Source organism: Mycteria americana, chromosome 3, assembly GCF_035582795.1.
Source record: "Mycteria americana isolate JAX WOST 10 ecotype Jacksonville Zoo and Gardens chromosome 3, USCA_MyAme_1.0, whole genome shotgun sequence".
In the NCBI taxonomy this organism is placed as follows: domain Eukaryota; kingdom Metazoa; phylum Chordata; class Aves; order Ciconiiformes; family Ciconiidae; genus Mycteria; species Mycteria americana.
The window spans coordinates 77,687,727-77,703,252 of record NC_134367.1 but is presented as its reverse complement, the minus strand read 5'-3'; the positions used below and the strand labels follow the sequence as shown (position 1 = coordinate 77,703,252).

Here is a 15,526-nt window from a genome sequence, read left to right as displayed (position 1 = left end):
TGCAGCTAAAAGATTAAAGTGGAACAAGTCCTGGCACTTCTAGATGGCAACCTTTGTAGCTAGGAAAAGCTTATTCTGCCTGAAACACAGTATAACAAGATGTTTTGGCTATACTATCTACTTACCTTTTAAAAAGTTTCCATCTTTAAGAAGAGAGGTAGCTGTTTAACTGAAAGAGGAGGAGCAATTTGTTTTTGTCCTATATGTCAATCTACCAATTTCTGAAGCTTACAACATCACTTGTGTCCTCTAGGGTCTGTAGTAATGTGAATTGTCTTTATCCAAGTGCCTAGCAAATCATTGTCACATAGCAGCAGTCGACCTTTCTTTTCAATCTATGCACTTTTCAGGAGTTATAAATCAGTTGACTTTCAAGCTCGATGAGATGGCATATGCCCTGGTTTGAAGAACAGATGGAGGCTTGGGGGAAAATTGTTTCTGCAGGCTTGCTACAAGCAGCACTGCTCCATAAAAGTGAACCATTCGCACTAATTTCTCACATAAATTATACAGGCAGGGAGCACCAGCCCATTCAGCAGAAAATCTTTCATCTAGCTTTCAGAGGTCATTTAGCAAATTTAAATTAAAGTTATTTCTGATACATGGCTGGGTTTTCATTCCATACGCTTTCAAGAGATGGCAATTTACATCAAATAAAGGAATGGCTTTAATTGTGTATGCAAGGAAAAAGGAACAGTAAATTAACTGCCACAATATTACTGTTTTCTAGAATCCTGGGATAAATTGTGAGTATTAATTAGCCACAGAGGAATTAATAATTGAAATATGGCAGCTCTGTACTAGAGGAATCAGGTAAACCTGTCACTACTCTTTGCAAGGCCTGTCTTAGACTCCAGCTCAACAGTAGTCCCCAGATTCAGCACTGATGTTAAAAGAAAGGAGATCTCAGTCATTTCCAGGAAAACATTCTTTACTTTTTAAGGGAAACACATTATTCAGCTGTTAAGCTAACGTACTTGTCATATTTTTAATAAATATGGTACTTTACCTGAGCATGGAGAAAAGAGACATTTCATTAGCTTCTTAAATTATAAATATGAAAGAAATGGAAAAGACCAGAGGACTGTAAAAAACTTAACTCTAGAAAGTATTACATTTTTGTGAGCCACAAGTGGTAAGAAAGAAGAGATTGCATTGAGTAACCCCTAATACATAATGTGCCATAATTCAGTGTTTCACCAGAAATATTACTTTAAATGTACAAACTAAAAACAACCGATGAGAATGTTGATAAGTATTGAAATAGCTACTTTGAATTTTATGGGATTTCATAAAAACATAGTGTTTTGCTACAGTGTTTTGAACTAGTATTTTGATAAGATTCTGTTTTAATCTCTAACATCACAAATTTCTTCTAAGACCTGCAAAGACATCTCCTCTCCGGACGTGAAAAAGAACTTAACAGAAAAGAGTAAAGTCATGAATGATTTGTAGATTAGTATTAAGAAGCAGCGAGCCAACAGAAAAATGCATATTACAGAGCCATTGGCTACCTAAATTTTTAATGACTGTTTTAAGCATGCAGTTAATTAATGCACTATTATGAAGAAGTATTTTTCAATTGAAAATTAATTCTAGTATAGTGCTTTTGAAAAGCAAGATTTGAACAGACTAAATTTATTTGGAATTATTGTTACTTAGTGGTGGGATCAAATCAACGCAGAAATTTCAAACCTGAGAAACCTATCGTTCCAACACTTTCTGTGGCTATATGTATCATGGAATGGAAATTGGAAGCACCCAGAGTTACTCAACAACTTTAAATATGTTGTCTTAATTGAAGGACATCAGCTTGGTACCCTATTTTAGTCTGTAAACAAAAGATGGTTAATCTTAGCTAACTCACATAAAATGCTAGAGTCAATATAAATAGTGACTTTTGAAGAAAAAACCAACTACATACCTATTGAATAGAAATATAAAATTAACATATTGTTAAATATAAATGTAATTAGATACAAACTAACACTTCTTGGCTGTAAGAGAGATTTAAGTCTTCTGTTATCAAAAGGATGACCATAACTTCTATAACTTTGATAACTCAGGACATTATAATTTATAGCTGATCAGAAATGGATTCCTGTAAGCATGATCAAGGACTAAAAACCTAATAGATCAGTAGGAAAATTTATAATATCATAGGGAGAAAAAGGGACAAGATAACGGATAACATATTTATCTATGGCAATAAGGATCCCATTCTAATGCAGTCAATAGGAATTTTATTGTTTTATTTGCTAGAAAAGATACTGCATTTATTCTGTAGCTCTCTGGTAAGATTTCAGGTCACAGAGTGGGTATAAGTGTAGTACATACACAATATTGCTTAAGAGATTTAAAGGAGTTTTTATTAAATGAAAATCAGGTCATAGTCATTAAGATGTGGCTATTTTTTAGTATTATGCATTTAAAAAAGGAAACTCGAATAGACTTATGATTGCAATTTTTAACAATCTCTAAGAAAAAGTCACATGCACATCAATGAAGACAGAACTTTTGATAGTCATTAGTGGGACACTAGTAGCACAGTCACAAAGAATAATGAATGGCATTTGTCTATACACAACTGTTTATGAACAGTATTTGCTTGTACTTGCTTCAGTAAGCCATAGCATACAGATTACTAATAATTTCTGATTTAGGATGATGCAACAGAGCTATTGCTAAATTTTTAGTTTAAAACTGAAAAAGTCTTTCTTGCTACCATGCCACATCTCAAGTTTGCTGTATTAGTCTCCACAGAAAACTGAGGGTTTTACTGTCCTTTAGAAAATAAAATTATTATTTTCCAAACTATTCCTTTACACTAAATCTGTTAATATAATTGTTGGGGTTTTTTTTCCAGATGCAGCATTTAAGATTTGTTTCCCCAAGACCTCAACTCATATTTCTAGTGTCTCTAAATTATTATGTATTATTTCTGGATTAAGCAATTCCTGCTTTCGGTTGCCTTCTCTTGAATCCACACTGCAATTTTCTGTTACATCAACACAACTGTATTTGAGACAAGCTTAAAAAGGATCACTGAAATGATTAAAAAAAAGGAGTTCTCTGGGGAAGATAAACAGAAGTCTATTGCAGAAGAAAACTCTGAACTATTTCTTAAAACATTAATGAAGACATCAAATAAAATAGAAACTAACACCACTCTGTGCTGTACCCACTGTGCCTAAGCATGATACATGGCCACTTCTCTTTTTGTATATAATCTTGCAAAAAGCTTTCATTCTGCATGACACTTGTGGAGGATTTACAAGTTTTCTTTAAGATGACAGTGTCCTCTCAACATCTTTTATTAAGAAGATATTAAACATAGTTTAACAAAGAAAGAAGCAGAAAAAAAAATCTCTATATATGAAAATAAATCCAAAAGAAAAGTATTATTTTTCATAGACAGTTCATTCTCTTTGCTTTTAGATATCTGAGGCTGCAATTCCATGAGCAGCTAAAATAATCTAGCAGTTCATTGCTGTCAAAAGAAAAAAAGTTTTGAGATCCTTCAACTCTCTCCCATTCTTCACTGTACTTCACTACTGTTTCTCTCTCCTTCACCAACACACAGCTTTAGCACTCATGGAGCCTTTTGTAATCAAAGTTCACAGGACTGTGAACATGTTGCTAACCGAGAAAAAACACATTCACCTTTTTTCTCTGAGTTAGTGAGATATTTACTCACAGAGGGCTCTGATAAGCATCAGTGTCAGTGCCAAGTACGCCTTAGAAATAGAGAGCAGATAAGGTGAAGGGAAGTTGGACCTTCTCCTTCTGATGGCAATAAGCTGTTAAAACCCCTCAACTTCTAGAATTACATGTCACCTCTATAAACTGCAAGACATTAGTATAATAATGGGGTCATTCTGTAGGGTAAATGAGCTCCCTCCAACTAATTTTAATTTGGTTTGGGATTTGAACTTTGGGAAGTGTTACCTAAGTTTACTTAATACTACATAGGGAATAACACAGTGTTTATTCATGTGGTTTAATGGCAGGACAATGCCACAAAAATGAAAAATACTGAGAGACATTACTTGAGAGCTCTGCAACTGAAAACTTGTCTCCCAACTATATTGGTTGATATAAAAAAATATATTTTCTCTCGCTTAAAACTTATCCCTCAAACAAGCAAAAAAGGTTGCACTTCCAGGAAAAGAAAACAAAATTTAATACCCAGCTATTTTATGGAGAAAACCCCAAAACAAAGCCCAACACCAAAAAAAAAAAATCCCCAAACAACTCCCCCTCCCCTCCCCCCCAATATTTTTCTTGGTGCTGGGTATAGGTACCAGCTTAATCATAGCAGCTCAGAATTTTATATAAACTAATATACAACAAGCTGATAAAAACAAATGAAGAACGAGAGATGCTAATGAAAATTGCAGTTCTGTGACATTTTCAGATTATTTGTAGTCCCTATTACCAAATGCAACCTTCAATAGTCTGCACAAGGAAAAAGTGTATTCACAAGTCAAATTCATGATGTTAAGGGCAGAACACTTTCTTTTACCACTGCATCTAGTTTCTATCACCAAAAAGTAATTTTGCTACCATAGCTTATACTAGCCCCTGAAAAAAACAAGCTATGTAGGAAAGAGAGGATGAAGAGAAATTAAAATGGTAAAAGTCACATCCTTAGTGAACATAGCTATTCTGAAAAAAACCCATAAACTCCAAGAGATTGAAATCATGTTCATTTTGACATTTTGCTTGAGAAGTTTGCATTTTTGAATTTGGTTTTAATTTCTTTGAAATTGCTAAAATTCTTTTGAAGAATAGAAGCTTTTTTTCCCCTGCATAATGACTTTCATAATTAACCCCACTCCCTAAAAAAATAATTTTTCAAACATCCTGATGACTTTCCGTATGATACAGAGAGACTGCATTTCAAACACATTCTTAATAATTCAGAAATACTTCCTCGGTTTTATCAACTTTCTTAGTCAAAGGTTTAATTGCATTCTGACCTTTTTTAATTCAGTAATGTATATTTAAAAATGGAAGTCCTTTTCAGACCTGGACTATGAGCTTTCATTATTTGTAGCTTGGTATGAGATTGTGCAAAAGAATATATTACTACATTTTGAAATAAAATTGTGATATACATAGGCTAAAAGAGAACTGCAGGATCCCACATAAGTAGTTAAAGGGCTTATAAACATTTTAACACATTCTTTTTCTAAAAATATCACTTTCAACTATTATCTAACTCTAAATTAACAACAATTTATGTTCCAAACTTTTATGTTTGATACAAATCAGAAACACATTTTCAAACCATACCATTATTATTCATTCTCTGTTAGTGGACAAAAACAAATACTTCAAATTTGGAAGGACTCTTGAACATTTGTTGAATAATTCAACCACAGAAGAAGTTGTTTATTTGTAGATCTCAAAAGCTATTGCTTTATCCAGAAATATGAGTATTATATATTTGCAGCAATTTTAAGGCACTAATGTCTATACAGTTCTATTTAATGACCGCTGAGGGAGCATGAAAACAAACATTTTTTAAAAATTAGATTTAAATTAGATGTTAAAATATTACATTGGATGTATGCCATTTAGCAAAGAGTTCACTGACTGCTAGTAGACCCCCTGAATGGGGATGAAAAGTCTTGAATTAATCTTGTATGTATTCTCTCACTTTAATTGTAATCAAACTCAGAAATTTGTGTAGTGAGTTACAAAGATGGTGAGTTTCTTTTCACAGACATAATTAACAAACAAGTCATTCTCTATAGTCACCTTTTGAAAATGACAAAAGGACAACTTCTCCAGTTTTGAAAACAGAGGAACACCAAGACAGTCATGTCTTCTTCTTTTAGAAATAAACCTGATTACAGTCTCTAACACCAGATGATTTTAGTCTTGTATTATCAGAGCTTTTTAAATTCTTTTTTTTTTCTCTGGATGATATTCTTTAAAACCAGGTTCAGTTTCCTGTTCTTGTATATAATGATGTATATGTTGTAAACATATTTTATCTGTTCATCTGTTTTCTTCCATTAGGTCAAAACACGTTTATTTGAACTTGCAATAATAGTAAAACTTACCAACCAGAATGCCAATATTACAGGAGTATTCAAAGAGATGCCTTTCTAAACTTAAAGACTTAGTCTGAGAACTCACACAGAAGACACATCTTGCCATAATGAACTTGCAGTGTGATCTAATTTGCTTTGGTCCCTTTTTTAAGAAAAGGCACCAAGGTAAACACCATAGTTCATCTGCACAGTTTAATCTTGTCTATGCTTAGGATTAACTTGGAGTAAGAATGCCTCTTTCTAAATTTAGAGCATTTTGGAAATAATTAAGCTAAACAACACCACCAACAACAAGTACTATTATTTCAGAATTAAAGATTCAACACATGCAGTTATTCAGAAATAGTTCTGAATAGTTCCTGAACTTTAAATTTATACCTTATCTAGGTCTACAACCATAGTTATATGTAGCCAGCCCTTACAGGAAATGAATCATGGGCTTAAAATTAGGTATATGCAGAACTGTTACAAAATCAAGAGTCATCTGTGTATATTTTAGGGTGCATATTAACACAATTCATGGATATTAAAACATTTCAGATTCTTCTGTTCTAGCTGAAAATGACTGTATTCTGTCCACAGAATTACAATATAGTGAACAAGAGTTCAAACTGTTTTCAAAAAGATATTTAATGACTGACAATTACAGTTATTTTATTTTGTTTCAGTAATTATAAAAAAGACAAAGAAAAAAAAAACAGCTGTGCATTTTGCAGGAAAGACAAAATCCTGTAGTATTTTCCTTTGTCAGAACAAATCATGTTTCTGAGACCCCCCTGCATTTTCTCTCATGCACCACTTGGTAGACAAACTAACAAGAGTGAAATGAACCATGATATACATTACATCTAAACAGAGCAAGAAAACCCTTTCACAATAAAATGTTGACATTGTGCAATTATAGCAGGATTAAAATATCACTGTTACCATTTATTTCTTCTTTTTATCCTTCCACTAGAATCATGATTCATGCAAATAAATATAGCTCAGCCAAGATTTTATAGAACATTTTGCCTAGACACATTTCATTATTAAATTTTTTTTTCATTTTCATGAATTTAAGCAGTATTGAGTAAAATATATTTCTAAAAAAAATTGCTTATTTAATCAGATTTACAAATAAGTATGATGATCTGATGAAAATTAGCCACTAGATAAATGTTGGATATTTTGAATATTCGTATGTCCTTAAAACAAGTGAAAAATACAGACCTTACTTTATCTGCACTTTTAAATATTAGCTAACAATGAACAACATTCTCACCCTTTTGCAGCGGTGGGCAGCCTCTAAGGCTTTAGAAGCTATCTAATCTAAAGTTTGAACCAGAAAACTCCTGTTTGCCTGCTTCATCTACTTAAACTGCACAATAATCAATGATGGTTGCATGCCAAATTAAACAATAGCCTCAAGTAATTCTACTACCTCAGTATTGTTTTCTTGAATGCCTGCCACAGAACTCAGTCTGGATTGATTTTTGACTAAATCAAGTGGCATGGAATAAGGGAAATAAGGTTGGACCTTGCCATGCGCTAATTTAAGAATGGAACAGTCCGCTACTCTGCTGCCTTCTTGCATGCACACTGAAGTAGTGACAATTTGTTTTGAAAGGATTAACAGCAACAGCAAAAGCAACTGTTGCATGACATCTCAGTCCTACATTGCACTAGCTACATGCCAGTGTTTTGCTGTGGTACGTGGACACTAAGGAGACATTAGGTCTGTAAGACTGCAAATTGTGTTAAGAAAAAATACATGCTGGATCTTTGATTAGAGACTCTGCTATTGTCGCTGTCTTAAGGTAGTATGTTTTCAACAATTCAAACTGTCAGATACAGGGAGCAAATACTCTAGACATTCAACTGTCATTGGAAGGCTTGTAGATAGCAAGTTAGCAAGATATCATAGAATCATAGAATATCTCAAGTTGGAAGGGACCCATAAGGATCATCGAGTCCAACTTCCTGCTCCTCACAGGACTATCTAAAATGAAACCATATGACTAAGAGCGTCATCCAGATGCTCCTTGAACTTTCACAGGCTTTGTGCTGTGACTACTTCCCTGGGGAGCCTGTTCCAGTGACTGACCACCCTCTCAGTGAAGAACTTTTTCCTAATGTCCCCTCTGAACTTCCCCTGACACAGCTTCATTCCATTTCCTTGTGTCCTAAGTCAACTAAGCAGTCACTAGCATCATCTAGTGGAATGCTAGTCCTCATGGTGGAGGTATATGCATCAAATAGCAATCAAAATGAGGTAAATTGATGTACCTCTCAGTCTGATTTTGAGAAATTAGAAGTTATAATGCCTCAAGATAAAAACTAAATTCTGCAGATTTTCACAGTTGCTTTCAAATCACCTTTGGGTCTTACCTGGTGATGAAAGATTAGACTGCAGACTTATGTTGTAAGCCTGTGAGTATTAGTCCTGAAAGGGCATTTCTAGGGTTGCCTAAAGACCAGTTGCACTGGAATCTCATTTGAATCATGGGTACGGCCATGTTGGATAGAGATTCCCTTTGCTGCAAGAACTATTAATTGTCCCTTGTGCTGATTCAACACTGCTATGGGCAACAAAATAGTAACATAAATCTCTCTTATATACTCCAATAAGCAAAAGAGCTACCTTAAAATCTAGTTACTAACAAATTACATAGTACCACTTACCACACTATAGGTCTAATCCTGTTAGCTTCATTAGGAGTAGAATCAGGTATAAGATTGCAAAATCCCTCCTTTTTGTGTTGAATTAACACAGCTATATGTTTAAAATTGGTATCATGTTCTTGACATGAACAATTTCATGTTCGTGTTCTTGACATGAACATTCTACAAATCTGACATATTTTGCTCATGCATATCATGTTCATTTTCTGTAACTATCACTGCTTCCAGCAAAATCTTATTCTAGTCCAATAAATAACACAAAACAATAAAGTAATTCATGATAACCAAAATAATTAAATAGTAGGAGCAGGTTAAAGATCAGCATTCATTTTTCAAATTAAATTTAAAAGTCTGCGGTAGTTACTTAGAAGATTGGCAAGTTTTACAAATAATATCACCAAGCTTTTTAGAGAGAAACACAGCCGCATTAGAATGGAGTCATTAGGCAATACATTTATTTTGAAGCCAATTAACCTTTTGTCAGAGAAATGTCGGAGCTGTAATGGTTTCAGCAGTGGAGGTCAGCCTCTAACAGGGGCACGTATGACAGCGATTATGCTGTCTGACATATGCTGTAGACTGAGAGTACAGCTGTGGAATGAGAATCTGCCTTCGTTTGTATTCTGCTCTGCATTTTCAGGGAGCAGGCAATCTTGACCTATCCATTTAGGTAATTAAAGCTTCTATTTGGAAGTGTCCTGCAGGAAGGTGAAATTTGGGGGAGATAAATGGCTGCTGCTCACTGTATCCAGCCACTTCCATCATTTGATGGACTGCCTCAAACAGGCTGCATTGCCAGGTCCTCATAAAAATAGAGATGAATTGGGCAGGAGATAATTCTCTAAGGCAAAGCAACTCTGTCATCTTCCTTTTTGCAGCATATAATTTAATTGTTAGCCAAGGTAGATAGCTGACTCAGGGGCCTTTCTCTAACAGCTTCCCCACCATCTTCCATTTGCTAAGAAATTATTTCAGCTTATTTACTTATAAGCCAACTTTGTTTGACAATAAGAGATGTCACTTCAATAAGCTCAGCTGGCTGTCACAGCTGCGCCATGACTTACCTTCCAGGCGATTTTGTTTCCTTTAGTATCATGCTCAAGGGCAATTGGGAAGTCTCCTCGCTCATAAAACTTGCGAAATGCTGTGGGCTTTGTTGGTCTTTCTTTAAATGCTCCTGCAAGTGGGGGCCCTCTTACCTTAAAAAAACAAAACAAAAAAAACCCAAAAACCCCCATAGTTCAGTGGTAATATATTTTTAGAAAAAGCCTAATTTATATGGCTCAAAATAGAAACAAATAAGAAAGAATAACAACATTGATCTCCCAAATTATAGTTTGCTGTCTTCTTTACATGCTATACTTCACTTCTTTGAAAGTACACTTTGGCAATGATCTACAGGTTTTGTTAACTGCTTTTTTTTGTTACTACTTTAAGATTGTCCCATAAAAACTGTTTATATTTTGAAGTAGCTATCTCCATTACCACAGCATTTTTAAGCAAGAATAAAACACCAAGAACATATTCACGTTATGTAGTAGAAGTTCTTGGAAAATTAAGCATTTCTCCTTGAGAAATATTTTTCTACTTCTTTCTTTATAGAAGTAATTTGACTTGGTTTCCATCTAATATAACTGTCCTCACTTTCCATTGTCTTTCTCTGACCATTAACCTAATCTCCTTCACCCTATCCCTTCCTCAAATGCTATGGATTTGGCTTTCATATGACTTCCAGCCCTTCAGTATTGATGGCTGAAGCACTGGAAGAAACGGAGGAAAGTCTTCTCTCAGACCTCTCCTCTCTGCCTGTGTTGCCTTGGAGGAAAAAATTTGATTCAGCTCCACTTAGTTCCTTATCTGAGTTATTGCTGGTCAGCATATTGCATAGCCTGAGTGCCTGAATGACAGTCCAATTCCAAAATGCTCACGCTGGAACTGTTTTCTCAGCCAAACATAGTAGTAACAGCAACTAACAATTGGCACTAAGATAATAGAATTTCAAGTACTTATAAGAAATCTATTGTTTAAGCTAATTAACAAAGCTAATCTCAAATGCTGAAAGAGACTGAGAGAGCTAAACTAATCCCAAATGTCCTTGACAACTGATTCTTCCCTGAGAAACTCTTGCCTTTTTTTGTTTTTATAGCCATACATCTGGGATAAGAACTTCCTACAATTCTCTGCGTGTCTCTTTTTTCAAAAATGCCTTTATGACTTGCTACTTTTTATAACATAGAAAGTGTCATTTTCAAAAAAGGTGAGAGCTTCAAGGATCATAAATCATACCCAGTATTTTGTATTGTTCTATTTGTCTCTGTGTCTTCAGTGACCCTTAGTTTCTAGCAGTACAGACATTCAGCTTTCCAGTGAACAGAATGCAAACAAGTAACATCCTTTGCTTTATTTGTGCTGTTCTGTAATTTAACTGTGCTAACTACAGATCTAAATCTGACTTGGCACTTTTTTCCTCCAAAGTATTTTGACATCATTTTCCACTGACTGAGGTAGAGGGGTCCACTAGTGATATGCTTACACTGTACTTTACTACAAATTGCTTAAACTAGGGCTACTAAACTGTGACCTACTGTTGCATATTGCTGTCACAGATAGACCATGTCTAGTGAAAATAGATTTGATATGCATAGCTGTAACTTTGCTTGGTAAACACATCTGCAGCAGTTGAGAGTAATACTCCAAGAAAAGCATTTCTAACCAATGTAAATAAATCTACACTTATTGTTCTGCAGAGGAACAATTTTTTGTGTGCCACTAGTGTAAGTGCTTTTACTTGTCTTTAATTTTTTTTTTTTTTGCATTTCAGACAAGTCTATGAGTCTATGGCTCATTTGAGGCCACTAGAAAAGCATCTATGTTCTTTTTGTATATTTTTCACACACAGGACCTTCACACGTCCTTTAAAACATTATTTTCTGTAAAATATTAGGAGTCACTAATAAAGTTCTATTGAATTTTAACTTAAATTATTGATAAAGAATTTGTTGTTTTGATTACATGAGATACAATCTTAATTATTTCTTGCAGACTATCATTATGCAATCCCAAACTACATCTTATCTGAAACGAAACATTTTCTCCTTCCCAACTCATGTTAGTAAATTTGATATGAAACTTTTTCTACTGCACTTTTACAAATTTTCTACAAAATATATTTGTGTTAATTTGACTTCTTCCTATTCTTTATTCAGGAGCAAAGAAACTAGAAGGACTAAAAGGATCTTGGTTATCAAATCCATTCCTCTGTTATTCCTCTAATATTCCTCTACTATATATACAAAGTCATTCAAAAATTTATTACAAATATGTTTATTTGCCCCATGCCTGTTGAAAAGCTGTTGTGCATTATCCTTACTCCAGTGGTTAGAAAACACATGTTAAATAGTATGCCTACTCTGATCTGCCACCTCTAAAAAAGGTATGGTAGAATTAGAAAAGGTTCAGAGGAGGATAATGACTGAGGGTATGGAACAGCTTTCACTAGAAAAGAGTAAGCTGGGAAAATGATGACTAAGGAAGAACACAATAAAGATCTATAAAATCATAACTTCATGGAGAGGATGAATAAGGACAGATTTTCCACTGTCTCCTTCAGTAAAAGTACAGGGCATCAAAAAAATCTAGTAAGCGACAAGTTTGGAACAAACAGAAGTAGTTATGTATTCATGCAGCAAGTAGTGGATTTATAGAACTCCATGCCAAAAGTCAGCGTTGGGAATCCTAAAAGTTTCTGTACATCCAAGCTGTGACTGGAAAAGCTGATGAAAGAGAAATCCATTCAGGTTTACTAAATCCACATTATCAGCTATCAGAAATACAATGTGTATTAGCCTTTTTCACGTGATACAGTCTGTCTGGTAGATCTCCGAGCATTACATTTAGTCTCTCATGGCGACATCACACTGGCATCTCATAGTTATCCTTTGATTAACTGCCACAGCAACTATCTTTTCCAGTTGATGAGCTCTATGTTAATAACAGAATTTCTTGTCATTAGTTTTAAGTGCATTATCTTGTACTTTGTACTATTATATTTAATTCCATTTCTATTACACCAGTTCTCAAGGGCTTCCACTTCCATCTATGTGACGTGATCTTCATTTGTTTTAATAACAACTGCAAACATTATGTCAACTATAAATTTCATTATACAATCCTAATTTTTTTTTTCAAGGTCACTAATGAAAATATTAAATAAGGTTAGCCCTAAAACCACTTCTTAAGAAGTTCCATTAATAACTTTCATCTATTATCATATCTCTCATTTCAACATTACATGTCATTATTGTCTCAATTTCAATATGGAGTTTCTTACCCATCTTCCACATCTCATAATTCTTGTACTGTATAACTAGCAAAGTAGTGTGAATAGCTAAAGAAGTAGCTTGAAAATAGTCTAGAGAGAGAGCTGTTGTTTTTCCCTTTGTCTTAAAGATATTTTTCTTGTCAGTTTGGTCTGCAAGAGGCATAGAGACCTTTTAAATACCAGGAAGAGCAACTGACTCCGAAGCAATGAAACGATCTAGACAGGAATGACCCTAAGATCTGCCTAGAACAAAGAAATATCACCAATCAGGAAGAGAGAGGGACTGTCCCTGCATTGAAGGAATGGTACCTTGCACGATTGAAGAGTACTGTTGCTCTGCTTTAAGTTTATTACATGGAGGCAACTTGTTCCTTTTGTTTGCATCTGATAAAAGTAGATTATGAGACATTCGCTAGAGTGGCTGCATTGAGCGAATACTGTTTACCTTTTGCAAATAGTTTGCAAATAGTTCTTCCTATCTTTATTATGAGGCAGACCATCACTATCATATTTGGTATTCCGAACACTGTTCTCTTATGCAGACCTCTCTTTGGCTCATTCTAGCCATGTATCTTCAACAGTCTGCCTGAGGAAAAGTACACGTGTATAATTTACTTTTTCACTTTTTATAATTCCTGATCTATTTTGTTTTATGTATTTATTTTCTGATACTTAGATTTTAAGTAGCACTTTTTGAGATCAGACTTCTTTTTGTTTTCTATTTGCAGACTATCACAATGCAGGAATGCCAGTCAGATTCAGGTTAACTGCTCTAAAAAGGTAATAAAAGAGCAAAAATTAAATTCTGCAAGAGTACCCACAGTGAGAAGCTGTCTCAAAATCTTTAGGCCAGTCAAGTTCTCCAGACAACAAAGTCAACTTTACCTCTTTTTTGCTTTTCAGACAGAAGATATGTTTCTCACAATAGAAAACTGTTGAACAGTCTGTTCTAACAAACAGCTGAATGACCATTCTTAATAGCTCTTTCCTCATGCAGATGTAGCATTTCTCCATGTACAACTCATTAGGACCTTCCTAGCTGAAATGTGTCAGTTTCTGAAGACACATCTGGTCCATAATTTCAGGGAAAAAATTTAGAAATCAGAGGGATAATACCTACTGAGCCTGGTGACAGCCGAAATTATCTGATCTACCAAGCTGCTTACATAAACTATGCTTTTCAAAATCTTACAGAAATGTTATGGCTTGAACTTTTAGGGTAAGACTAATATGCTTTTACTGGCTCATGGGCAGCTGGTCACAAAAGGAGTTCCTAGAGGCCGGTATTGAGTTTGATACTGTTCAACATCTTTATAAAGGACGTGGATGACAGAACTGAATGCCTGCTTACCAAGTTTGTGCATCATACCAAACTGGGAGGAGAGGTACTATAAACCAGAAGAAATAGCCACCATGCAGAGAGGCCTTCACAAACTAGAAGGCAGGGCCAACAAGGATTGCATAAATGTAATGTCTTGCACATGAGAGAAAATAATTCCAAGCAGCAGTAGAAGTTGGGTGGGATCTGACTAGTTGGGATGTAGCTTTGCTGAAAAGGACCTGGGGATTCTCATGAACAGCACTAAACTTGAGCGAGCAGTGCCTTTGTAGCAATGAAGGCAGAATGAGCCCTCGGTTGTATCGGTCAGCAGATCAAGGAGTTCCACTCTGCTTGACATTTGTTAGGACACACCTGGAATGTTGTGTCCAGTTCTGGTCCTCCCAGTTCATGACAAAAACTCTAAAAAAGGGAGAGGGTCTAGCAGAGGACCATGAAAGTCATTAGAGGTCTGGAGATCTTGACAGAAGGTTCAAGAAACTGGATGTGTTCAGCCCAGAGAAGAGAAGGCTCAGGGGAGGATCTAATTCCAGTTTTCCAATCCCTAACAGACAGTTACAGAGAAGATGGAGGTATTCTCTTCAGAAGGATGCACAGGACAAGAGGCAACAGGTGCAAATTTCTTCATGGGAAATTGTGTCTGGATACAAGAAAAGTGTTCTTCAGCATCAGAAAAATTAAACACTGGAATAGGTTGCCCAGAGAAGAAGTGGAGTCCCCCTGAAAATATTCAAGATTTGGCTTGGCAGGGACCTGAAAAAACAAATCCAAGACCCAGCTTTCAACAGAAGGCTGGACCAGATGATCTCCAGAGGTCCCTCTCAGCTGAGGCTTCTCTGTGATTTTATGTTGCTAAGTAAAATACACAAAAAGAAAGCACACAATGCTTTTCCTTGTGATAATGAGTTTTGTCTTACATTTTATATTATTATAATTATTGACTAAAAAGGTCATTCTGAAAGTATTCAATTTATTGGAAAAACAGTAAAAAATACTATCTTCTTCAACATAACAAAAATATTTCATTGCAACATAGCTAGAAAGATTGAGATTAGAGTTCCAGTTAATTAAAGGCTAATATTCATGATGGCAAAGTATATGAAGCAATAAACAGCTTCTGAGGTTCGTTAAATGCCA

General features: G+C 35.0%; 1 protein-coding gene across 1 annotated transcript in view; it reads right to left on the bottom strand.

The window, feature by feature from the left end:
• Positions 1-15,526, bottom strand: part of PACRG (parkin coregulated) — a 265,638-nt gene that overhangs the window by 186,654 nt on the left and 63,458 nt on the right. The window contains exon 2 of the mRNA XM_075497373.1: positions 9,794-9,928. Within this exon, the coding sequence (XP_075353488.1) occupies positions 9,794-9,928 (135 nt within the window). The remainder of the gene's footprint in view (positions 1-9,793; positions 9,929-15,526) is intronic.